This window comes from Lotus japonicus, chromosome 1, assembly GCF_012489685.1.
Source record: "Lotus japonicus ecotype B-129 chromosome 1, LjGifu_v1.2".
Classification (NCBI taxonomy): domain Eukaryota; kingdom Viridiplantae; phylum Streptophyta; class Magnoliopsida; order Fabales; family Fabaceae; genus Lotus; species Lotus japonicus.
The window spans coordinates 97,234,928-97,261,754 of record NC_080041.1 but is presented as its reverse complement, the minus strand read 5'-3'; the positions used below and the strand labels follow the sequence as shown (position 1 = coordinate 97,261,754).

General features: G+C 38.1%; 2 protein-coding genes, 2 long non-coding RNA genes and 1 pseudogene across 7 annotated transcripts; 3 read left to right on the top strand and 2 right to left on the bottom strand.

Annotated features, from left to right (window-relative positions):
* The first annotated feature begins 324 nt into the window (after window positions 1-324).
* LOC130728163 (uncharacterized) lies at window positions 325-3,732 on the top strand. Of its 3 annotated transcripts, XR_009015589.1 has the most exons (6): window positions 325-751; window positions 853-934; window positions 1,202-1,389; window positions 1,508-1,649; window positions 2,357-2,477; window positions 2,834-3,732. It is a non-coding gene; the product is annotated as an uncharacterized LOC130728163 (long non-coding RNA). The 3 variants fall into 3 exon arrangements; XR_009015588.1 differs by lacking the exon at window positions 2,834-3,732 and having other exon boundaries at window positions 326-751; window positions 2,357-2,811; XR_009015587.1 differs by lacking the exons at window positions 2,357-2,477; window positions 2,834-3,732 and having other exon boundaries at window positions 327-751; window positions 1,508-1,823.
* A 6,411-nt stretch (window positions 3,733-10,143) lies between these two features.
* LOC130713636 (uncharacterized) lies at window positions 10,144-11,370 on the top strand. The gene has a single exon (XM_057563420.1). The coding sequence runs from the start codon at window positions 10,144-10,146 to the stop codon at window positions 11,368-11,370; it is 1,227 nt and encodes a 408-aa protein (XP_057419403.1).
* Window positions 11,371-16,199: 4,829 nt separating this feature from the next.
* Window positions 16,200-18,324, bottom strand: LOC130728162 (cytochrome P450 76T24-like; annotated as a pseudogene).
* Window positions 18,325-19,381: 1,057 nt separating this feature from the next.
* Window positions 19,382-21,454, top strand: LOC130732297 (uncharacterized). Of its 2 annotated transcripts, none has more exons than XR_009017001.1 (5): window positions 19,382-19,868; window positions 20,051-20,182; window positions 20,328-20,414; window positions 20,812-20,970; window positions 21,062-21,454. It is a non-coding gene; the product is annotated as an uncharacterized LOC130732297 (long non-coding RNA). The 2 variants fall into 2 exon arrangements; XR_009017002.1 differs by having other exon boundaries at window positions 20,276-20,414; window positions 21,062-21,453.
* A 2,998-nt stretch (window positions 21,455-24,452) lies between these two features.
* LOC130728161 (geraniol 8-hydroxylase-like) lies at window positions 24,453-26,264 on the bottom strand. Its single transcript, XM_057579527.1, has 2 exons — window positions 25,329-26,264; window positions 24,453-25,202 (listed from the first exon to the last, which is right to left on the bottom strand). The coding sequence occupies exons 1-2, from the start codon at window positions 26,223-26,225 to the stop codon at window positions 24,591-24,593; spliced, it is 1,509 nt and encodes a 502-aa protein (XP_057435510.1). The 5' UTR covers window positions 26,226-26,264; the 3' UTR covers window positions 24,453-24,590.
* Between the last annotated feature and the right edge of the window lie 563 nt (window positions 26,265-26,827).

The window sequence follows — 26,827 nt, the reverse complement described above, 5'->3', positions numbered from 1 at the left end:
GAACAAATCAAATCATATATAAGAAATATAATAGCAATTAATAAGTAAGTTATTATCTATCTTCTTTCTATCTATCTATCTATCTATCTATACTATATATAAAAGAAGAGTTTTTGCAGCCTTGAGGGCAATTTTGTAATTCAATAAATGATTGAACATGAATGATAATTTTTGTATGGGTAATTTGGTAAATCTCAATATAATTAGTTCAGGATTTAATCTTGGCCGTCCTTCCCTTTCAATCTTTCAATCTCGGCCATTTGTTTCTTTTCCATTTTGCCTTCAGTATTTCGCTGGCACTTATTATTGTATGTCGCTTTCGTTTCCACCTCTTCTAACGACATCCGTTTTCGATTCCCTCTTCAATTTTTCTTCCGTTTTCGATTCATGCTCTCCCACTGCGTCTGTTAAGAACTATTTCATCCCCAATCTTCCATCACCACATCTCGCTTCCACCACCCAGTCCCAGTGAATCCGCTGCCAAACCCACCTTCCACCCAAATTGACACAACCTCCTTCAATTTGGGTTTCATGCGTTGATTCTTCCACTTCTTCTAAAGCCCCCATTCAATCTGAAATGAAGGTTTCCGAGGCTCTTTGCTTTTCTGATATTTGTTGAAGGTTACTTGAGAAGTCAATTTCTGAAATGGGTCTATGGAGCGGAAGCGATTGGAGAGCAAGCGATTGGGAGCAGCAACAAAGAAGGGAAGCTAGGTGCCTAGAAACTTTGAAGAGTTTTGAGGCTCAGAAGGTTAGTAGATTGGTTAACACGAATCTCTTTGATTATTAGTCAGTCAGATTTTCTATTACATTATCTCTGACCATATGCAACTGTTATTGTAAACATCTCAGTTTATTGTAATTTTGCTGCTTCAATAACTCATAAGTTAGTAGTCCAAAACCCAGATTTGGCGGTGGCAAGCAGAAGAAGAAGGTTTGCTTTTCTCTTCTTCTTTTTTTGGTTTCATTCTTTTCCCCTCTCCTTAATGTAATTATTGCTTGACGGGGGTAATCAGTTGGATTTATTTTATTATCCATGATGGGTGCTCAGATAATTTTTTTGGACTACAAGTACATCCAACTTTCATGTTTTTCCAATTTCTTTCTTTTGTGGGCTTAGGAATTAGGATACCCAGTCATTTTATTCCTTCATCAAACATGGGGTTCAAGGAAACTGATAAAGATGACATTCTTTTTGTAGTTTTGTTGAACCACTCTACAACAAATGATGAATACAATGGAGAGGATTGTGGAGCGTCCCTTTGGTTATAGCAGCACTTCACCTTTGAAGGCTATAGAAGTCGAAGTACTTCAAGCATGAATCCAGAATGAAAGGAAACAACAGGATAGCCAGAGTTTTTTGGCCAGTTTTGGTGAAACTTTTGCAGGGTAAGTAGCAGCAGTAGCCTATAACAGTACACTGCAATTATATTTATCCAGAAACAAAAGCATGGAAAATAAACAAAAGTGCTACTTATTAAATGTAAAATCAAATTTCGAAATGCAGGGGTAGTAGAGAAAAAACTCCATCTCCTGAAGCATTCCACAAAAAGCATAACCGTGGAGATGATCAGGAAGTGGGGTTCCTGGCGGCATAGACAACCATGTTCCTGCAAGAGCCTGTCAAATATGGAGATGGAAAGAAGAAGGTTCACTTTACTCTCTTTTTTGTTTTTTTTCTCCCCTAAATGTTGCACAGAAACATGGTTGACATTTTCACTTAAGCTATCAGTTGTAATCAGGTTGGTTATACTTTTAGCAGAACTATCATGGCTGTACATGTATCTAATTTTTTGCAGATTAAGTTTTGCACCGTTGTCTCAGTCTTATATATTGATATCAATTCTTTATTATAAGAAGTAATCTCCAACTAATCTTGAATGAACTGCAACTTAATTTTTTTTCCCTTTGAGATCAGGTAATGGTTCTTATTATGAGTTCAATTGATAATCACATAAGAAACTTTTAAATATTTAAGAGAAAAGCTTTCATATCACTGTTGCCTCCTCAGTTTTTTTAGCTGATACTAATCCTCTTTAACATAATATGTTTGCTTGCTTAGTTTTTATATTTAATTTGGCATTTCCGGGTAAACACTACTCTTTGCATAATTATTAATTAGTCTAAACATTCCATATGATTTTGATGAATGATAACCAGGTGCCACTTACATATGCATATTTTTTTTGGGTAAGCACTTACATATGCATATGTTTAGCCATTAAGAAACCTTCAGCAACTGGTGCAATGCATTGTGCAGCTATTGGCAAACGCTTTAGGAATGATTTTGTGTTTTCAGTTGAGGTTCTGATTTGAGTTTAAATATTTTTTATGGTTTTTTAAATGAAAATGTTAGGGGTATGTGGGTAAGTGATTCTGTTGCACTGGATTGTGCTTCGCATTGCAACTGGATGTTCATGTGAGAGAATTGTTGAGGTGGGCTTAGTTGGAGTGAGAAGATTGTTCTCTTATATGAAGTAAGCTCCCAAAGTCTGCATTTTTGCCTGTCTTGGTTTAATTTGTATAGAACTATTTTAGTTCATTTTCATTATATGCTTCATTTTGCCTATATGAAATTCAGTATGTTTTTGGGAGGACCCTTTTGTGTCCCAAAAGAATATTACCAGAATTAGCAGCTTCAGTGAAATGGATCACATTTTTTTCGCTTTTCTTAATTTTGCTTGATTGGTGTGTGTCAGGATGAGATTGTGTTGTTTAGAGAAACACTGTTTGGGAAATGGTATATCTAAGAGTCACTTTTTTTTGGAATCTTAAATGGCAACATCTAATCTGTAATTAAAACTTTTCATTGATTCTTGCCTTCTTTTTGTAGCCCTTGCTGTCAAATATAAGCGTGACTCACTGTGTATGGAGTTGCAACACCAAAATAAAATGTTGTTTTGGTAATGGCTAAAATAAAATGTTGATGGTATATTTCTATTGCATCACTACATCTGAAACTGATTGTGTAAAGTGTAGTATTTCGAAATGTGAGATGCCACAAAATATTTTGTCTTTCGTGTATGCAGAAAAATATAACATTTTATTTACGAAAAGTGTTCTGTTATGAATTGTGCAGCTGAATCAATGAAACAAATCCCCCTCCCATGTAAGCTGAAATTTATTAGATAGAAAATATGTTAGTTTGAAAGAAAATGTTATTAATTATGAAGCTGAATGAATGCAGCCCCTCCCACTCCATGTAAGCTGAAATTTACTAGATAATAAATATTTTAAGTATGAAAGGAAACCAACAAGCAGGTACCTATGCTTAGTAAGATTCAATTAGGATAGAAGTGTTCTCATTGAAAAAGCTATTTTAGTCGTTTATTTAAATAGAAGAATAATCGTACCAAGCTAAGCTATCTTTTTGGCATCTTTTTGTGTTATTGGAGGTTTTTCCCATTTCAATGTTATGGGGTTTCTGGTCCTTCTGTTTTGCTGCCATCAGTTATTATATAAGTAGCAGCTGAAAGAGTTGCTCAATTGGTTTATTCCATGCTTTCTTCCATATTATCACAAAGTTTGTCTAAACTTTACATTGCATTTTGTTAGTGGGGGGTGTATATTGTCATGAAAGTGAATCATGTCATGGTAAATTTCCCTTCAATTAGTTAGTGCGTCATAAATTGGTAATATGGGTTAACAAATGCTTCATAGTGAACTTAGGAGAATTGTTCAGATTCTTTGGTTCAGAACCTGTTGAGACTGGGTAACAGTGATGTTGATGTATTAATATTTAATATTTGGAAGAAGAAATGCACCCCTGTTGTGTAGCCTCCAAGAACCAAAATAGACATTGCCTTTGTGGTCGAACTCTTTTATGAAGGGAAAAAAAAATTCAAAGAAGCTTTAACATGATTTTTGTATGTAGGTTTGTTTCTTTTTTCCTTCCTTCCTTTCATCACGGATATTTTAGTTTTCATGAGTGTTGTTAGAAGGATGTTTCTACTGTAGTGTTTTTAAAATTCTTTTCACTTTTATATTTAAGTTTTTGAATTTGTTTTTTTATCAAATGTACACAAGTTTTGTGTTGTTCCTGTCTCTGATGATTGATAGACTGCACCATTACATAAGAGAGCTTCGTTTACTCAGGAAGGCCATGGAAGCGGTTAAGAAACCAAGTAAAAGTTTTGAGGATGATAAAAATGGCAATGCTGAGAAGCATAAAGCACTAACAGAAGAAATTGCCACATTGAAGTCTAACGTTAAGAAACTGGAATCTCAATGTGAGGTGAAAGGAAATAACTAATAAGGCTGGCTTTGGAATCTGAAGTAGAGGCTATTAATGTTGAGAAAATTTTCAATTTATATATATATGAACACACTTGAAAGGTTTGTCATGGGTACATGGGAAAAGATACAATTTTGGAATGAGTTAGGCTTAAACATGTTTTAGGTCTCTCTAAAATCATGATTCTTTGGTTTAGACTTGAAATATTTTCCAGAGATGAAACAAAAAATTAATAAATTAATAAATTTTGCTGGGATGAAAAACTTATTTAAGCCTATTTTTTATTAAGAACCGAACAAGCGAATAAACATTTCAATTATTTTGGTGCAAACCATTTAAATTTAAATTGCTAGATGGAAATTTACAATTTTATGAAATTCTTATTAATACTTTTTAAATTGGAGGGCAATCAGCTGGATTGTGTAATGATACACGTCTGATTATTACTCGAATGAGAACATATATTTTGGAATAGAGGTTATATCCAGAACAAAGAGTTTTCATAACAAGATTAACATTAACTCCATCAGATAGGGGAATTCCTTTCAAATTTAAAAGGAGACAATTTTCTATAGTACTCTCTTTTGTCATGACAATAAACAAAAGCCAAGGACAATCATTAAAAAAGGTGGGATTATATTTGTCAAAATCAGTGTTTTCACATGGCCAACTATATGTAGCATTCTCTAGATCACGCATTGTAAATGATCAAAAATCCTCATTTTGCGATAGTGCCAAAAATTCTCATAGTACTTCAAATGTAGTTTACAAAGGAGTATTTTGCAATGTCATATGATGAAGATCTTTTACCTGAAATATGGAACAATTCGTTCTCAGTTTTATTCTTAATGTAATTATTATAATTATAAAAAAAAATGATTTAGTGTCTATTAATCCATAAAATATCATTAAAAATAACACATATTTAAAAAATTCACACAAAAAATAAAATATGAATATCCCGTGCATCGCACGGGTAAAAAATACTAGTAAACTATATAAAGGGAGAGTTTTTGCAGCCTTGAGGGTAAAACAGACATTTAACAAATTAATGCACATAAATGAAAATTTCTCCATGGACATATATGTAATTTAGAGGGTAAATCGTTGTAAAAAAAATTAGAGGGTAACTCAATTATAACCATTGATTACTACTTCTAATTGTAACCGTTGGATTTTTTTAGGGAAAGGGAAAGTGAAAAGGTCTCTCTCAGCAAAGCGTAACGGTTAAACCTCAAAACTTCCTCTTCTGAAGGTAAGCGAATGCAAAGAGGAAGAGAACTATATGAGAGAGGGAAGATGCAAGCAAGTTCAGAGGGAGACCACAATCCAAAATTCGAGAGGGAAGACGCGAGATTCAGAGGATGAGACCTGAGCGAAAGCAAGAGAACTCGGTGGAACCCATAGACATAAGAATAGCTAGCCCAATGGTCAACTATTTTGCTAGGTCCCTCGAGGTAAATATATGATTCCAAATCAGTGTTGCTTTTGTTACTTTTATTAGTTACCAGTCATCCAAAGCTTTACCCCGCAATCTCTGCACCTCACACCATTTCACTTTGACAGGAACCATATGAAAAATTTACATAGTATGTATTAAAAATCAAGAAATGGGGGAGGGACCTGGCCACGGTGGGCCACCGCTGTCCCTCGCCCCTGGTTGTTACCATCGTTTTTTTTTTTTTTTTGCAACTAACGCATTTTAGAGGTGCGTGACTGATGCACTTCTAAAGTGCGAAGTTAACGCACTTTTAACAAAATTGATATCAGATAATTTTTAAAAATTATGAGACCACCACATTAAATCAAGATAGAATATTTGGAGATTTATGGTGGAATATTTTTTTTTTAAAATTGAAAATAAAATACCAGATGAAGGAATTTGGCTAAATTCCACATAGCTTGGGACCGGAGGTACCAGGAGACCAATTACTTTATTATTTTCTACAACTTTGTAGTTGGTTGACTTCACATTCGAGACAAAAAATGGTCACATTTTCGAAACCGTATCGCTCCTGATTGTGAAACGACTCCTAGAAGGTGTAGGAATTTGAAAATTCTGACTGCATATTTGAGCTCTAAATAGTCCTGTTACCTTAACCAAGAAGTGACAGTCTCATATTCCTTCCAAAAATTAAACAGGAAAAAAAAGAAACATGTGCGTTCCGCTCGCACTACGCATTTTAGAGGTGCGACCATAATGCACTTTGAAAGTGCGTAGATAACTCACTTTTAAAGTGCGAGCGAATTTTTTTTATTAGGGACATTTTTTGATTTTACGAATTTAACATGATACCTATAGATGTGGGGGGTTCGAATAACAACTCTCTTAAGGAAAATGTTGTGACACTTCTTCCACCTATATTTTCTTTAAGATATAGGAAGAGAAGAGTGAGAATAAGAGATATGATATATGTTCGAATCAAGTGTTGGAGTCAAGTCCCACAACGGAGAAGTCAAAAGGTGAGAGGAGGAGTTTATAAGGAGATGAACCCATAAACCTAATGCCTTAAGGTTTTGAGTTAAGATGTGGTGTCCAAGATCTTCTTGGTGTCTCCCCTCGGATTTGACCATGGGTCCTCGTCGTGACTTTCCCAATAAGTGGTATCAGAGCCGATGGTTCGTGGGACCATGACGGCTCCTTGTGTCGAAAGTCTTCCTAGCAGTGTGGCTAGGCGGCGGGTTCCGTTGGCAGCGAACGACGGTGCAAGGTGGATAGCTTCTGCAGACGAGAGGACCATGGGTGATGTGGTTGAGGGACTCACACTTGAGGGGGAGATTATTGGAATCAAGTGTTGGAGTCAAGTCCCACAGCGGAGAAGTCAAGGTGAGAGGGAGAGTTTATAAGAGATGTGACCCATAAACCTAATGCCTTAAAGTTTTGGGTTAAGATGTGGTGTCCAAGATCTCATTGGTGTCTCCTCTCGGCCTTGGCCCATGGGTCTTCGCCGTGACTCTCCCAACAATATAGGTATGATAGGAACATTATAGAGAAATAGGAAGAAAAATAAAGGAGAAAGGGAAGCAGAGAGTTTGGATAATTAACTAAATTAATAAAAGCTAGCTCAAACAAAATTTAAGACAAACATACAATAAAATATATATTATATAAACAAATAATAAGCAAAATGAGTAAGGTTGTACCTTATAAGAAATTTTGAACATGGATGAGACTTCCTATGTGCAAGGGATGAGTCCTCAAAATGAGAGAAACGTGAAAGCATATAGAAGAAGAAAATGAGAACTTTCATTTGCCTTTGTCTTAGGACACTCCAAGGAAAATATTGTTTGTACTGTGTTATCAATATTAGCTCTATTAGTGGAAGGAGCATTTTCTAATGCGGCCAAGAGATGGATGGTGAGCTTGTTTCGAGCTCAAATAAGAATGGTGTCTTTGCTCTACCAAGATTTTTGATGTAAAATCATATGCCTCTTCCCATTTTTGATGTAAAATCCTCAAAAAATTTGGAGAGAATTATCCCAATGGGTCCAGTTTCGATGTGTGCTACGTGCATCAGGGGATAGCTACACAAGACCAGAATATAACAATCCTTGAACACACACTAGTAGACCAGGGGATAAAAAATGCAGCTCTGCCAACCTTGTACTGCCCTCCAACCTCACACAGAGCACAAGCCAAGATATACCGAGAGAAAGCAAGGAGAGGAATTCAGAGGAACCATTTCCATAAGAGGTGTCACACTTGTTCAACCCACTGTAGCAATGAAATTTGACAAGGAAATCCGAGGAGCCAAGAGGAGATAACAGACCCACAGCACATGAGAAAACGGATAGAACCAGGGTGAACAGAAGACACCAGCACATTACTAGAATACCAGCAATTAAACAGCCCACTCCCACATAGGCAATACCCTATCACAGCCGGATTTGGCTAAATAGTCCGCCATAGAATTACCTTCTCAGTGGGCCATAAGGTGATCCTCTGACTCACCTTATGAATGTCTTCTAAAATCCCAATCAAATAAACGTCTTCTAAAATGAATGTTCCAAGTCCAAGACCCATTTGCGAAGACACCGACTTCATTGATCTTAGCCTCTTTTTCCTCTGCAAGAGTAAAAAGGCGTGGAAATCTGATAGATAATGGGATTAGATCTACCCATGGATCTCTCCAAAAACGAATATAAGACCCGCTACCCACCTTGCAACGGGTGTCTTCACGGAAGACTTTGGCCAGCACCCTATGTTGGAAAAATATGTGATATTTCAAAAGTTTCAAGTCCGATGTTGCTTGTGCCTAGAATTTTCAAAGAGTTTATATATCAAACCTCTTCTAGTGCGTGCATGAGAATTGGCCCAACATAGTGCAAATCCTCCGATTGCACTCCCCCTTGCGCGCACCTACATTGGTAGGAAAAGTGTCTAGAATTCTCCACCTGATGATATGTTCTTAACCAGTTTTTAAAGTTCAACAGCATGAAACCAAGAATAAATTAGAATTCCGCTCGCGGCTTGGAATCTGGGCATTTTTCAAGCAGTGGGATGCTCTATGGGGAATTTTGTGGGAGTTGATGCTGGGACAAAGGAACGCAGGCACCTTGATTTTGCAAGGATGTTGATTATTTCGTCTTCCCCAACCCTGGAAAATAGGTACATGGATGTTTATATTGATGATGTGAAGGTAAGAATTTTGATGGAGGTGGAGTACGGCGGCGGAGTAGACCGTTGTGCCTCTTCCTGCGAGCCAGGTATGTCCGACAACGAGTCTAGCCCTCCTCCCGGGGGCTCTTTTTCTTGCTCTGGGACAGTGGTTCAAGAGACAGAGGAGCTTGTAACGGTGACCTCCTCTAGGGGTTCCGGGGTAGCGGAGATCAGTTCCGATGATAGCGTTCCTGGGTCCCCGTGCGTGGATTGTGCCGCCGGAGTACAGTTAGGACAGCGATGGGCTCTGACGTGTTACAGTGGTGACACACTAACAGTACCTTACCTAGGAAATAATTTGAATATCCCTATGGTCATGAGAGATACTGATGACTACTTTCAGGGAGTCTCTTTTCTTGCAGAGGGTAGCATCCTTATCAAGATCCCACCTTTTGTGCTTTCCCCTGCTCTGCGTTTTTGCCTCGATGAAGTGAACTGGGAGAGACTTTTTCGAAACTTGGCCCCGTCAACGGTCCTTCATCCCTCTAGGTTGCTTATGCACAGCTCATATGATGGGTCCCTTTCTACTGGTTTCAATCTTTCAACAGGTTTCTCTACATCTGGGCCTCGTGGGTTTGGGCCTTGGTGTGGATCTTTTGAACCAAGTATTCATCTTTCTGTGGACTTGGGTAAAGTCCAGGTATCTAATAATGAAATATTAATCAATACCAACAGTTCTGTGGTTAACAATTCTCCAGCATTAAAGTTGAAACACGACGTCGTTGTCTCCAATCTTATTGTTGACTCATCAGACATTTTTTCCCCTGTCTCCCATCCTAGTGTTTCTCGTTCTATCCTCCAACGCAACATCCGGAAAGTTTTGGGGGGAAAATTGACCACGAGGAGATCCAAACGAGTGCGCTCGTTGTCTGGGAACCAAGCCGTGAGCCTGTCTTCTTCTTCCCCTGTAGCGTCTCTGGTTGCAAGTGACCTTTTATCTGGCGAACAAGACACTCCTTGTAATGATTCGCCAACTACTGTGAAAGCTCGTCGTGCTTACAGAATTGGAATAGCAGTTGGTGTGGTTTTCAATTGCACCGAGTCTGAAGCTATTGAAGGTTTTGCTAGACAAATTTCCGCACGAAGATCAAGTCGCTAAGGTGGTGTTGTGAGGATGGGTAGAGTGTAGGCCTCTTGGGATGTGAGGGGCCTGGGTAGCTCCACAAAGAGGGAGGCAACAAAGAAGGTTTTTAAGAAGATCAAGCCAGAAGTCTGCTTTCTACAGGAATCAAAATTAGATGAGAACAGAATGAAGTTGCTTGTGAGCTGGGCTAAATCTCTTGGAATGGAATTCGATTATGTCCCTGCGGTTGGCGTGGCTGGCGGCTTGGTGTCTCTTTGGAGAAAATCTGCTCTCAAGGTTGTGCAGACAAAGAAAAATCAAAGGTATCTTCTGTTGTTTGTCCAGTTTAGGAATTCCTCTGGTATTGATGTTGTTGGTAATGTGTATGGGCCTAATAATGTTGGGGATAGAGTAGCTTTTTTTAATTCCCTGGGTGCTGATTTACGTATGGCAACTGGAAGTATTATTCTGGGTGGGGATTTTAATGCCATATTAAATGATGGCGAAAGAAGTGGTAGCGAGGAAGCAAACAGTGTGGGAGACGCTTCGTTCAAAAGCTTTGTCGAAGAGTTTGAGCTTACTGATCTTCCTCTCAGGAATGGGGATTCCACTTGGGGTAGTACAAGGGGTGGGGGGCTGTGGAGCAAGTTAGATAGGTGGTTGTTAAATGGTGAGGCAATCTTGCGGCTTGATGGGGCTTGTCAATCTGTGGAAGATTGGGGGATCTCTGACCATAGGGTTGTAACTTTAAAACTTGGCTCTCATGATTTTGGTCCGAAACCTTTTACTTTCTTTAACTGTTGGCTGTTGGAGGAGGGTTTCAAGAACCTTGTGGAGGTGTGGTGGAACTCAGCTTTGGTTGAAGGCTGGTCAAGTTTCATGCTCCAAGAAAAATTAAAAGGTCTCAAAGGGGAAATTAAAGAGTGGCGCCTGAGAAAGGGGGCTTGGGGGTCTGAGAAAATTAAAGAGCTTGAGGAGAAACTCCATGATACTATGTCAAGGATGGAGCGGGAAGGTGTGTCCGATGAGTTGAGAAGAGGGCGTTTGGCAATTCTAAATCATCTTTGGGCTGAATACAGGAAAGAGGAGAGCAAATGGCTTCAGAAATCGAGGTTGAGGTGGCTGAAACTGGGGGACAAAAATTCTCATTACTTCCATAATTCTTGCAAAGTTAGAGAATCTCATAATAGTTTGGCCAATCTGATCTTCAATGGTGTTTGTCTATCTGACCCCGGCGCAATAAAATTGGCCATTTTTAATCATTTCCATGCTTTCTTCAAGAGGGATCCGAGGTGGGGAGCTAAACTAGAGTGTGATAACCTTCCAAGGGTATGTGCTGCTGATATCACCATGCAAAGCTTCTTTCACAGAGGAAGAGATCTGGTCAGTGATTCAGTCTTGCGATGGAAATAGGGCCCCGAGACCGGATGGTTTTAATCTGAATTTCTTTAAAGCTTTTTGGGATACTTTAAAAGATGATGTTCTCAAAGTCTTTCAAGATTTCCATTCCCATGGGAAACTTGTGAGGGGTATGAATGCGGCCTTCATTGCTCTTATTCCAAAGAGTGGGAATCCAAGCTCTATTTCTGATTTTCGTCCGATTAGCTTGATCAGAAGTGTATATAAGCTCATCTCTAAGGTCCTTGCCTCCCGCCTCCAAAAGGTCTTGCCTCTCATCATCTCTGAAAATCAATTTGCTTTCACCCCGGGACGTCAAATAGCTGATTGCATTCTAATAGCAAGTGAAATTATTCATGCCATGGAAGGTCGAAGGGAAGGGGGGCTGATTGTGAAATTGGATTTTGCTAAGGCCTATGATAACATCGATTGGCGCTTCTTGCTAGATATGTTGGAGGAATTGGGTTTTGGCAAACGTTGGATCCAATGGATTGAGGAGTGTGTTTCTACGGCATCTCTTGCGGTCTTGGTAAACGGGTCACCCACCGACTTCTTTAATATAGAAAAAGGGCTTCGTCAAGGAGACCCGTTATCTCCGCTACTTTTCAATATCTGTGTAAATGGGCTATCGTGCATCTTAAATAAGCTACTTTCTTTTGAGGAACCGTGTGGTTTTCGTGTGGCGGATGACCTTTGGATCAACCACTTACAGTTCGCAGATGACACGCTTATCGTTTGTGGGATTGATATCTCGCACTTGGAAAACATAGCGGCTGCTCTTGAAGTCTTCCTGGCAATTTCTGGTCTCAAAGTTAATTATTCCAAATCTCATATTTTTGGTTGTAATGTCTCTCATGATGATCTGTCTCGAGCAGCGGATGTTCTTGGTGTGCAGGTTGGTACTTTTCCAATTAAGTATCTCGGTGCACCTCTTGGTGATAATCCACGTAGGAAAAGGTTTTGGCAGCCTCTGTTCGAAAATATGCGATTGCGGCTAGGTTCTTGGGGGTCCAAGTATCTTTCCCTTAGCGGAAGGCTTGTGATGCTCAAGGCGGTTTTGAGCGCCATACCTATTTATCACATGTCTTTATTTCTGGCGCCTATTGGGGTGGTGGGTGAACTTGAGAAACTAATGAGGTCTTTCTTATGGGGGGGGTTGGACGGCGGCCGAGGCATCTCTTGGATGGCTTGGGAGCAAATTTGTAAAAGTGCTCAGGTTGGCGGGCTTGGGGTTGGTTTCCTCGGTTGGAAAAACAAAGTTCTGATCCTTAAGTGGCTTGGAGGTTTGGGAGGGAGAAAAATTATTTGTGGAGAAAGGTCATTTGTGCAAAGTACGGTTGGGATGGTAGAATTCTGCTCTTACACCTTGCTGCAATCAAGTCAAATCGCTGTTCCATATTGGTTCTTGATATCCTTAAAGTGTTGTTCCAAAACTCGATTTTTGCTAGAGTGTTTAGAGAGGGTTGCCGCTGCTGTGTTGGGAGGGGCAACAATATCCGCTTCTGGAATGACCCTTGGCTTGACAAGATTCCGCTTCATGCGATTTTTCCTCGTCTGTTTGCCCTTGCCACTAACAAAAATGCCATGGTAGCGGATTTAGGCTCTTTCCAAGCTGGGCGTTGGACCTGGGACTTGGGTCTCTGTCGCCGGCTTTTCGATTGGGAGCTTTCGTGGTTTCATGAACTGATGTCAAGTCTGAATTTAATTTTCCCTTGTGATGATGAAGATACCATAGTTTGGTCGGGAGCTTCTAATGGAGTTTTCACTGTCAAAGAAGGATATTCTGCTGCTGAATTGCATATTTTTGGCCCTGTTTCGTGGCTGATCTCAAACCAATGTAGAAAAATTGTCCCCCCCCAAGGTTGGGCTATTTGTTTGGCAACTATTGGAGAATCGAGTGGCGGTTAAGGAAAATCTGTTAAAAAGAGGTATTTCAATCGAAAATGCTGGTTTATGTGATCTATGTGGCTTGTGTGTTGAATCTGTTCAACATATGATGGTTTGTTGTGACACACCATGGAGGTTTTGGTCCAAAATTATGGCGAGGGAAGGAGTCCAATGGTGTATTCCGGGATCTGTTCTTGATTTGTTTAAGGAATGGCCTTCCCTACGTGCTATATCGGACCGAGTGCTGTGGGAATTGGTGCCATGTGCAGTGGTTTGGTCAATTTGGCTTGCCCGAAATGACCTGGTTTTTAATCAAAAGGAATTCGTATTTGAGACCATTTGGGACCTTCAGCTGATGAGGGATATGTGGTGGACCAAGGCATGGTGGAAAGATTGCCCCTATTCTTCCACTGATTTCTCTCTAAACTTTGTAAACATAAAAACCATGGGGAAGGTGCGGAAGGTGAGGCAGTGTGTTTGGAACCCTCCGCCGGTGAACACTCTCAAGTTCAACGTCGACGGTTCTGCGAGGGGCGCCCCAGGCATTAGTGGTGCTGGCGGAATACTGAAAAACGCGGCTGGAACCATCTTGGGGAGGTTTTCCAAGTCATTGGGGGTTCTTTGGGCTCATCAGGCTGAAGTGAAAGCCATCTTTTTGGCGCTGTCTTTCTCCAAAGAGTTTGGTTTTTCCCAGCTGCTCGTCGAAAGTGATTCCACCCTCGCTGTGGGGTGGGTGAATGGGAAATCTAACAGGCCCTTGGCCCTCATTAACGATCTGAACGCTATTGATTGGCTCTTGAAGGAAGTGAATTGTGTGGGAGTGGTTCATACTCTTAGAGAAGCTAATGGTGAAGCCGATGAATTAGCTAAATCGGGTTGTGATCGCGTTGTTCCTCTGTGGGAGAAACTATAGTGTGACTGGTTTTATGATGTTGCTCCCTAGTTCTCTGCCTCTGATTGGTATCAATTTACCGGGTTCTGTTCTGCTGCGTGTTTTGGCCACATTCTGAAGAAGCTCGATTATTGGGGGGGGGGGGGGGGGGGGAATTTTGCATTTAATTGGCAAGCCTCTTAGTTTCCAGTCTCTATGGCCTTGCTGCTTTGTGCTCTTTTGCTACTGTATCTGGTTTTGCAGCGTTTCTATCTTCTTTTCCTATTGTCCTTTGCTATTGTAACCTTAGTTGTAGTTGTTGTTCTTTCATTTACCTACTGTACTACGTCTGTTTTGTGTGTAAAAGGGCCTTTTGAACTTTTTGGCCTCTTTTGCTTGTTTTGTATGCTTTCTTCTGATGATATAATAATCAGCTTTCAAAAAAAAAATTAATATATATACTGGAGGAAATGAAGAAGACACATGCATTTCACAAAGCTTCTTATGAAGAAAGTCATGCACATTAACAACCAGTTCTGCTGCTGCCACAGACATACCAAACTCAAAATACAGCGAGGAATGGCCTCACGAACTATTCGTAATAGGATCTCAGCACCTGAGCAAAGACTACAGTAAACAAGTGACCATCAGATAGTGTTACATATAAATCAAATTAGGAGAGTAATGATCAAAAGAAAAATTTGGAAAACTAATCCCAATGAAAACTGCTTTTCCTAATTAAAATCAAATTCTTGTGAAACAATAGATGGAAACTAACCAACATACATACAATACAACCATAATTCTGCTAAAATGTAAAAATCATAATAGTGTGGCTGTGGCCTGACCGCCTGAATGAATAAAATAAAAGCCATTTTGAATAAATAACTCAAATGCCCAAAAAGCATTTCAATGGAAACATAATGCAATTTCCCTGTCATTGAAAATCATGGTATAAGTTCCAATGCTTGGTTGCAATAAGATTAACAAAGAGGTGCCTCAATGAAGGTTCTCATAACACGACAGAAAACGAATGAGGATTCATGAAACTGGAAAATATAAACAAGTCAAACAACCTCAATTCTTCACAAAATCAGGACAAGACACCAAATCACCATATCAGGCTGAGATGTGCCAAAATTGATATGTGAGCAAAAAATAAATGCAATTTCCAGCAATAGCTAAGTTTCAATCAACAAATATCATAGTGACATACCTGAAACAAGCTCGACGGCAGAAGCAGTGTTGTGCAGGAAACCGACAGCATTTCCACAAGCTCAACAACCCTATCTCATCGGCCAAGAGGTGAGCTCTCAACAACACAAACAAGTAGCTAGGGGGAAGAGGATAACTGTCCTTATTTGCTTAACTGTTAATTTATTCATATTGGTTCCGCCACAAATTTTTATAAAACATATTGATAGATACCGGAGTGTGAACCGTAGGTTCTTGTAGTTTTTGCTATGGTTTTTAACTGTAGCAACACATCCAAAATCCTTAAGGGCATTTTGTGGGGGTTTCAGGAGTCCCGTAAAATCTCTTTTCAACAAACAGATTCCCCTGCTACTTAATTGAACTGCCATTGTTTAACTTTTTTGTTGTACTGAAGACGGTGGCAAGATTATTCATTTGAACTTGTTTCATTCTTTTTGGTTACAACTTTGTTTCATTCTTTACATTATCTCAATCCTTTCATTTATTTTAAGAAATTGTTTAACTTTTTTACTTCTTTCTTGCTGTTCAAGTTTTATTGTACTTTTAATTTCAAAAAAAAGTTTTACTGTACTTTTGAAGTTTGAGACCATAAACCTAAATTCAGATCCTTGGATCTCAAGTATTTCTCAAAGTAAAAAACACAACTAACATTAATGTGGGTCAAACCTGTAATTGTACTATAGAGAATATTTGAAATAACATGTTTGGATTAGCCAAATAAGAAGATAAATTTTTTTTTTTGATAAGCCAAGCAATTGTATTCAAATAGCACAAGGGGTGCTAACCCAAATACAATAAGAAGAGAAAATACAAGATATTGTTGTAACAGATATCACTAAAATAGAAAAGATAAATAAATAACAGATGAAAACAAACAATATGTTATATAACCCTTCTTATAAAGATTAAATAGTTCCCATACCCACAAGCTAAGCTCCAATAAGAAGATAAATATAATCTCATCCTTCAGTATTTAATAGGAGTAAGTAACACATGCAACTACTGCATTTAACCCTCACACATACCTAAATAGACATCCATATAAAATGCAACAACATTAACCTTATATATAATTAACAATGTTTGATTGAAATAGCTTGAACTCGAAGGGGTTGGGCCTTCTTTAAGGATAAGCCAAAATGCTCCTCCATGTTTATGTGTTCAGGTGTTAGTCCATCAGCTAACTTCCATTCAAAGCAATACAAAAGGGATGCCACCATTAAATGCACTGACTTATGAGCCAACGGAATTCCAGGACACATCCTTTTTCCTGCCCCGAATGGTATAAGCTCAAAATTATGACCTTTTTTTTGAAATCTTACACTCTAAAAATCTTTCAGGCACAAACTTATTTGGATTTTTCCAAATTGTTGGATCTCGTCCCATGGCCCATAGGTTAACTAAGACTTGTGCATCTTTTGGCACTAGAAAGCCAGATATGCTTACATCTTCATCACACTTGCGTGGTACAAGAAGTGGAGCTGGAGGATGCAACCGAAAAGTTTCCTTTACAACTGCTTGTAAATAAGGCAACTTTGAGATGTGTGATTCTTCAAGTGTTGCATCCTCGCCAATTGCTTGACACAACTCATCTGACATCTCTTGTTTTTTCTAATTTATCAGGGTTACGTAATAGCTCTGTCATTGTCCATTCAATTGTGACTGTCGTTGTGTCAATCCCCGCAACAAACAAATCCTAATAGAACATTATTTCATCAGATAGCATATATATTTTGTAATTCCTAAAAAAGACATAAATGGCAAGAAAAATAATAACTTTATAATTAATAAAAGGCAATTATTGGAAAAGGAAAACGATATGCAGATATATATATATAATGCAATCAGCCAATAGATATCTAAAGTGAGAAAGAAGAGATCAGAGAGAGAAGTAATTGATGCAATAATGTAAGACGGGAGAAATAGAGAAAGGTAAGATATATGTTGGGTGTCTCCAAATTTTGTATGTTCAAGTATTATTATTAATTGAAAACTAAGTACTAACCACAAATAGATGTAACATCTCATCGCGGCTCAGCTGAGAACTGCCTCCAACATTGCTAAGAAGTGAATTTAGCACATCATTAGCCACCTCGAATTCGGAATTAGTTTTTGAAACTCTTGAGCACATTCTTTCTTCTATAATTGTATCAAAAATTTTACGCAACTTGGTGAAATAAATGGACATCCTAGCATGAACACCTTGAGGGTCAAGTGGACCAAGAATGGGAAAAAAGTCCACAACATTTGGCCTTCCAGCATCTTCCATTGCACCCCAAATAATGTTCTTAAACTCTTGAGACTTCTCATCAGATGTAGAATGAGATAAATCCAAAGAGAAGAAAGTGTTGGAAATTGAATTAAGCACAGTTGTGAAAACAGCTTCACCAAGATCCAAAACCTCACCTTTCAAGCTTTTGTCCTTTACATAATCCAACAATTCTTGTAGCTTTTGTTGACGGACAACTTTTGTGGAGTCAAGCATTTGTGGGGAGAATATTTTTGTGGCACAAGCTCTTCTTTGGTTCCTCCACTGAGCTGATGGGGGAAGCCAGGTGATTGAAAATCTGTGATGGTCATATACTTGAATAGCATGTGGAGTTATCCTGCTAGAAAATGCTTGGCTATTCTCTTGCAGCACTTCTTTGGCTAATTGTGGAGAAGAGATGAGTATGGTGGTTTTCGTGCCTAGTTTCAATGTCATGATGGGTCCATAAATTTTGGAGAGTTTGGTGAGTGCTATGTGTGGATTCCTACCAAGTTCTAAAATGTTTCCAATTATTGGAAGGGGGCGTGGCCCTGGTGGAAGATTGGAAGAACTTTTGGTTTGATTGTACAAACATCTAAAGATGAAGAAAGTTAGAGTGCTTGCAAAGACTAAGACAATGAGTAGCAGATCCATGGCTGATTGTTATTTCTCTCCCTCTGATGAAACAGAGATATATTTGGAGATAAGGTGTACCGATATTAGCCACATATGCGGACAATATGTGCCTACCGTCTAATTATTAGATGTCTATCCATGGATCTATGATCTTGTCTTTTCAATGGGTTCCATTTCCTGTACTAATCAATAAAATTAATTATGGCATGTGAACTAAATAATACATGGACATAACATATAATTCTATTTAGGGGTGAACATGGCCGGGTAGATCCAATGAATCCGTCCAAGTGTCCAATCCAATCCGATCCAATAGAAAAAATGCGGGTTGGATCGGGCAATCGGGTTAATCGGATGGATTTTACTACAATCCAACTAAGTTCGGATCGGATTTCGGATTCAGTTCAAATTCATCCAACCCAACCTAGAATCCATACATATAATAATAATGTTTTTGTAATTTTACTCATACTTGGAGTGCTAGTGTCGGAGTGATGACTTTTGAAATTTTGAGACTTAAGTATTTGTAGTTATTTGTCATATTAGAACTTAGAGTATTTGTTCGTACTTATTTGTTACATATTTATATATAGTTATTTGGCATGTTGGAGTCATCTATTATCTAAGTTCTAAGTATCATGTCATGACATTTAGTGTTGTTTTTCACTTTTTAGGTACTATTTACGTTAGATTGTTTCATATCATTTGGTAATGAAGTTTTTTATTTTCATGATATTTGGCTATATGTCATTTATGTGGTACTATTTCATGCTATTTGATATCACTTTTTGTGTCTTTTTCATGCTATTTAGTATTATAATATATTTAGTATTTTTTATAACTTTTTCTGAATTTATAATAATTTTTACAAGATTTTTTAATATTTCAGATATATTATTATTTTAATATAGTGACTCAATCAATCCATCCAACCCAATCCGAACTTCGTCGGGTTGGTTCGGATCGGGTCCGAAGAAGAAATTCGTGAAATCCAACCCAACCCAGACAATTTTGATTGGTTCGGATTTTATGTTGACAAAAATTCATCCAACCCAACCAATGTGCACCCCTAGTTCTATTGGTGAGACATGAAATGAGATACTTTTGCGGTAGAGAATTTTAATCCTTTAATTTATACATACATGTGTAACTCCAAGCGTTACCAATCTATTTATAATATAAGAATTGAGAAGCGCGCAATCTAACGCCGCCACCTCAACGTTTCTACCCCTAACAATTGTGTCCATGTCAGCAATTTTGATCACGTGTCAGGATTGCACAGAGCTAGACAACCAGTAAAAACCTTATTTTATTCTTCCCAATTCTCTTGGTCGACAGCCTCACGAAGACGCAGCCCCTGCCTGCAATTACGGCGACGGCGACGCTGCCACTTCTTCCTCCGATGCCGCCTAATCGTTTTAACAACCGCAGCGTTCCAGTGTTGATTTTCTGATCCAGGTCTGTCGCTGCCTACTCTCGCCGGGAATAACACCACTGCCGTCTTCAATTTTGGCGGCCACCATGACAGCATCAGACTTCGACCGATATTGCAGCTCTCATTCTCTCTTTCATTCTCTTTGGCAGATGTCCTGCAACCTGGGAAGAACATGGTGGCTGCTGGTTATTGTATGTATGGAAGCTCTTGCACCGTATAATGTAAATCAACCAGTATCCCTTTTTATCATTTCTCTTGTGTATATTTTAAAATTTATTTTTCTTTTGGGGGAAGGCTGCATGAAAGAACAATTTCATTTTTTTTTCTTTTTCTGTTTGGAAATCATGAGCTTCCTGTGTTCATTCTAAAATTACAATTATTTTGCAACTTGTGTTAAGCACAGCAGAAACAACTACAAGGATATTGGATCAGACAGATTCTTCTGATGTTGTTTCAATGTTGATATGTCAGAAATGTGGTGAGAAACTGAAAAATCTTGATGTTGTTGAACCACACCATATCTCCAAGCATTCAGGTAATGACTAATAGCAAAAATTCACTGTTTACTGAGTATTGTTTTCTATTCTCTTCATATGATGTATCAGTTAATTGCCATAACTTCTCTTAGCCATGTCTAGGATAAATCAATTGATCACTCAGTTTTGTCTTGCTACCACCAGAATGAAGTGCTAAAAGTGTTCATCTTAATTCAATGGTTTCACTCTTGACCCATCTCTTGGTGACTTTATCCTGATTCACACATTAAGGTATTACTCTGCTCACTCATGGATGTCGATTTTAAGTATTCCTTCTCTCTATTGTAAGATAGTATACAAATTCATATAGAGCGTAAGGAAAGTCCATACTCTGATACCTGGAAGAAGAGAAATTCTCATTTTTCTTTGAAACTGAGACATGAATGCCTTATTTTGATTGACATTTTGTCCCAAGGAAGTAATGTTTGATAAGTCATCTTTGCAAATAAGTTATTATAATCTTCTTTTAACAGTTTTTTTCCCATACTATTTTGGCATTTTCTTATGTTCTCTTAAAAAATGTTTCTTAACAACTATTTAGTATGGTGCCAAATTTTTTTTTTTGCAATAACATGTGTTTGGCATGGTGAGTTTTTTGTTTTTAATAACTTCCTTTGTTATGGGGCAGTGATATTCTTGTGGCTGCCTATACAAAGTACTCTTTGATTTTCAGTCTCTCTCTGCAATCTACCTACAAATCTACAATCTGAAGAGGACTGTCTGCCTCTGTCCAACTCCATGCAATGCTATCCTTCAACTCCCTTTCATAGAGCATCTCCACCAAGTGGTACCACTTTTCCTAGAACATGTATTTCACTTCAATGTTTCACTAAATGTCAGGAACGATTTTGTTTAACTAAAGTTTTACTTTCCAAAAGGTAATTGGTCATTCATGGATATCAGAGGTTGGTGGTATTGTAGAAGATGAAGTGTATGTTCTCATTGCAGGCGGTGCTACATAGTAAGCGAAATCAACATTTTACAATTGACACCCTTGATGGGGCTTGATCAATTCTTTTGGCTGAAACAATTATTTTTCTATGGTGCCAACCTTTTATACTCTTGATGAATGACATGACTTTGAGAAAAAGAGATAATAGTGATGTTTGGATTTGATACTCAAAGGTATGCAATTAGGTTTACATTAAACAGATGAGTTTGGTATCTGCATCTTTGGGTAAAATTTTATGGTAGACATTTTTAAGGAAAAAAAAAATACATAGCAGAATACTTTTGTACCATACATATTCCAAATTAACTTTTTTTTTTGATAAAAATTTTCTGAAGTAACTGTTGTAACTAAGAACCTGAGAAAATTGATTCATATTATTAACGCAATTATTTTTCTAATAGATATGTATTGTAGACATTGTATCTACTCTTTAGCATTAGCTTGTATCTAGCACTTACATCAGGAGAAGTTATATACAAATTGACTTTTGATTTTTCTCAATGCTTAGAGGTAGCTTCTTTTAAGAATGTTTTCTCCATTCTTATAGATCTTTTATACCTTTCACTTTAACTTACTGCCTCTTTTATTTTTAAAAAATCAAGAAAAGGGACAGGAGGTCATTGAAGGGTGCCATGTCATTGAGGGGTGGCATAAGGATTCAAGCTGTTTTCAGTGTTAGATAAGTGAGGAAGCAGATTTCTAGCTCTTATATGAGGTATCCTTGTGAAGTTGTGATAGATAGATTAATGGAACAAACTCATGTTGGTACCTCAGATAAAATCCCTCTACCCCTAAAGAATGCATTGGCTCCTCAAACTCTAGAACATCATACCCAATATGCACATCTCCAACATCAATATTTGAGAATGTTGTATTGGCTTGCGCCAAGACAACAAATGATAGCAGTAAAACAATGTCCAATTACGTGAACCCGATTGAGCCAAGATAGCAGTAGCTTCTGTGCCTTGCTATTGGTTTCAAAAGAGTACTCGAACAGAACAACTATTGCTTTTGTGCATTGCCAATGGCTTTAAAAGACTACTCCAACAAATAATCTCATATGCATCTACTATTTACCTTCAATATTGGCTTTGGTTCTATGTACACCAATGATGACATACGAGACAGTAGTGGGATCAGCAAGAATAGTGATTGAACGGCCTTGGGAAATGAATGAAAAAGGAGCGGTTAGTTTCACTTGACATCCATGGCAGAACATCTAGATGTTGTGGTTTTGGCGGAATCTCACTGATGAAACATTATGACGAAAAGCTCGAGCTTGGCGTAAAGCTCTTACATTGTAAACTGCTTCAATCTTGCAAGGACAAAAGTGACTTGTAGAGCATATATATCACATTTGCACTTCAATATGTGCCTTTCGAGAGGAAACAAAGCACCTCATAACAATGATTACTATTATAATAAATTTACAGTATATTGAGACAATTGTATCCGCCTGCGCAACGCGCGGGTCTTAGTCTAGTAATTCTAGAAGTGACAATTTGGATTGCAACATGCGAATCAACCCGGCCTGTCATGCATTTCTCAGAGTTTTTTTTTTTTTGATAAGCTAAAGAATTGCATTCAAAAATAGCACAAGGGGTGCTATGCCCAAATACAAGGAGGAAGAAAAGCAAATGTAACAAATACAATCTCAAGGACAATATAAAAATAAGGCACTAGTTCCCTGCCACAAAATATCCCACCCAAGCAATAGCAACTGCTGACTAACCAACTACTACCCATATAACCCATTCCATATGTCAAAACATCACCAGCTCAACTCCTAGTAATTGAGTAACCGTATGGAGAAAATGATAGCAGCACCAAAATTACCAAGTTCCACACCAGCAGGCTAGAATTACATATGGAGAAAATGATAGCAGCACCAAAATCATCCGGCCCTGCAGGTAGTGTCGGGCTGGCCCGAGAGTTTAATAACACCTTTCATCATCCCACCAAATTCAATAACGCTCCATAAAAGCATGGTGGTGGTTAAGGCCATGGGAAAACCAAACTTGACACTGTCCCCAGCATCACAATACCCTCCTACCAAATCAATCTGCCCTGCATATTTACACTAAAATAAGAAACTGAATACACACAGAATTAACTATATAGTAAAGAGAGAGGTCTATGCTATGTTCGTGCATGGCTGAGCCAACAGAGAAGCCAGAGTCCCTTCTCCAAGAAATTCACTTATTGGAATGGAATTTTCCTGACCTTTGGCCTTAACAAATCTATTTTTGGTTAAAAAAAATTAGCCTAGTTCAACACCTTTTGACCCTCAGTAAAACTACCCTCATGACACCAAAGTTAAGCATTGGCTGAACACATCTACATGACCAAAGCCACTTGAATTATCAAGAAAAAAGACAAAAAAAATGCTAGTTGCATAAACAAAGAAGCAATAGCATTGGGGCAAAAGATAAAACACCAGCATCTTACTACAAAGTGAAAATTTTGGTAGGTTGAAAATTGCAAGTCTTAACAGTTCCCGAACTGAATTTGTAGATACCACAAATTCTTTAGTCTTGTAATGAGTATCAAAATTGGTGTAAGCAACTGGAACAAAGACTTGTACCTTCAAAGCTAATATGGTTACTCTAAATGAACAGCACTCCTTCAAATTAAATACATGATCAAGCCAATTAAGCAATTAAAGACAGCTCAATATGTGATAAAGTAGCAGACCAACAACCACACTTGAAGTCACTATAATTAGATGCATTAAAAACACGAGTGGCATAAGAGTCCACTTGCAGTGAATCAAAGCAGAACGTATAATAGTACAGAAAACAATGATCAGGAAGAGATTATAAGGGACAAATAGAGGACAACAGAAAAAAGTATTCTGTTTTATTATGTCAAAAAGTGACACTAACTGAGATTAGATTTTGAAAAAAACAAAGATATATTCTTCTAGGTTCTATTATCATAGTACAACTACAATCTAAAGCAAAACCAGCTGAGACTAGTTTTATATTTTGACTGGTCATGTAGATTTAGCTATGCCAACACTTACAAAGTGCCAAAGACTCTACTGCTTAGTTGGTTGTGTACAATTAATCTACAACCTACTTGAGAATGTAAAGTATATGATAGGTTTAGAGTATGCATTCCAGAACTAATTGATTTAAAATGCAGGCACTATAATTTAGATAGCTAGCAAAATTTTCATGTTGTGACCACCTTTTTATCCTTTTATAAATAGGTGCTCGAATTTATTTCTGCTTAGGCGTTCGTTAGGTTTTGTTCCTGTAACACACAACAATTTCCTAATTATTATAGAGAGACATACATAATAGATACATAAGTAGTAGATAAATATGATCCCATACTTTATTAACAAATAGGAATACACATGCAACTTGTTCACCCCTCCCCTCTTACACACATCTATCTATATAAAATACATATCCATGTAAATGCAACAACATTACTCCTAAATATAATTAAGTCTTGAGTGAAATAGCTTGAACTCGAAGAGGTTGGACCCTCTTTAAGGATAACCCAAATTGTTCCTTCATATTCATGTGATCTGGTGTTAGGCCATCAGCTAGCTTCCATTCAAAGTTGTGCAGAAGGGAGGCCAGCATTAAATGCACTGCCCTATCAGCTAATGGCATTCCAACACATATTCTTTTTCCAGCCCCAAAAGGTATAAGCTCAAAATTGTGACCTTTAAAATTAACCTCACAGTCCAAAAATCTTTCAGGCAAGAACATATCTGGATTTTCCCAAATGGTTGGATCTCGTCCTATGGCCCATAAATTGACTATGACTTGTGCATCTTTTGGCACTTGGAAGCCAGATATCGTTACATCTTCATCACATTTGCGTGGTACAAGAAATGGAATTGCTGGATGCAAGCGAAAAATTTCTTTTACCACTGCTTGCAAGTAAGGCAATTTTGAGACGTGTGATTCTTCAAGTGTTTCATCCTCACCAATTGCTTGACATAACTCTTCTCTTGTTTTTTTTAATTTATCTGGGTTACGCAATAGTTGTGCCATTGCCCATTCCACAGTGACAACTGTTGTGTCGATTCCAGCAATAAATAAATCCTATAGTGGAACATTATTTTTAAAAAATAGCAAACTTTTTATAATTTAAATGATGAAAACTGTGTAAAGTATTATTAAGAACTTTATCATTTATAAAATGAAATTATTAGAAAACCAAGTACTAACCAGAAACACATGTGTCATCTCATTGCGGCTCAGCTGAGTGGCTTCAACATTGCAAAGAATTGAATCTAACACATCATTGGCCACCTCAGATCCAGAATCAATTTTTGAAACTCTGGAACACATTCTTTCCTCAATAATTCCATCAATAATTTTAATCAACTTTGTGAGATAAATGGACATCCTAGCTTGAAGGCCTTGAGGGTCAAGTGGACCAAGAATGGGAAAAAAGTCCACAATGTTAGGCTTTCCAGCATCTTCCATGGCACCCTCAACAATGTTCTTAAACTCTTGAGACTTCTCATCAGATGTAGAGTCAGATAAATCCTTAGAGAATAATGTGTTTGAAATTGAATTAAGCACAGTTGTAAAAACAGCCTTACCAAGATCTAGAGCCTCACCTTTTATGCTTTTGTCCTTTACAAAACCCAACAACTCTTTCAGCTTTTGTTGACGAATAATTTTTGTGGAGTCAAGCTTTTGTGGGGAGAACACTTTTGTGGCACAAACTCTCCTATAGTTCCTCCACTGCTCTGATGGGGGAAGAAACGTGATTGAGCTTCTGTGGTGGTCAAATACACGCATAACATGTGGAATTGTCCTGCTAGAAAATGCTTGGCTATTCTCTAGCAACACTTGTTTGGCTAATTGTGGAGAAGAGATAACTATAGTGGTTATGTTGCCTAGTTTCAATGTCATGATGGGTCCATAAATTTTGGAGAGTTTTGTAAATGCTATGTGTGGATTCCTACCAAGTTCAAATATGTTTCTTATGATCTGAAAGAAACTTGGCCCTGGTGGAAGCTTGATGGTGCGGTGGGTTTGATTGAATAATAATCTAAGGATCAAGAAGGTGAGAGTGCCTGCACACACTAAGGTTATAATCAATAGCAGATCCATGACTGCTAACTTTATCTCCCTTTGAAGATAAAAAGGATATATATAGAGATATTTGTAGGTGAGGTTCATATTAATTATGTTACATATACATATATGCTTCCAAAACAAAAACAGATTATATATATATATTTTTTTTTTTGGTATATAGGAAAATTAAACAACGAAACTAAACCAGATCTAAATCCTTCAGCAAGAGAGGCAAGACCTCGGGAGGAGGGTCTTCCAGGACAGTAACATCACATTCCAATCTAGCACCAATCCCTGCAAGACAATCAGCAGGCTCATTACCATCCCAAGACACATGGTAAATGTGAACATCTCAATTGCGAGATAACATAAGCTGAATTTCCATTAAATAGCTACCATGGTAATCAGAACTCTTCTTTCCAAGGGCTGGGACTAAAGCTAGACAATCAACGCCACAAACAGCTTTACGCCAATTTCCTTGCCAAAGAAACCTCAACCCCTGCAAAACTGTTTGAATCTCAGCGAACAACGGATCCCTGCCATATCTTCCAGCATAAAAACCACCAAGCCACTTCCCCACTGAATCACGAACCAGCCCACCAGTGCTCATACGCTGTTGCCCGATGTGATAAGCA

What these genes read in the sequence shown, in the direction of transcription:
- LOC130728161 (XM_057579527.1), bottom strand. Translation starts at nt 26,225, where the DNA reads ATGGATCTGCTATTGATTATAACCTTAGTGTGTGCAGGCACTCTCACC. An exon ending in AGATGACACATGTGTTTCTG is followed by an intron (nt 25,203 to 25,328) that starts GTTAGTACTTGG and finishes GTTCCACTATAG; the next exon opens with GATTTATTTATTGCTGGAAT.
- LOC130713636 (XM_057563420.1), top strand. Translation starts at nt 10,144, where the DNA reads ATGAAGTTGCTTGTGAGCTGGGCTAAATCTCTTGGAATGGAATTCGAT.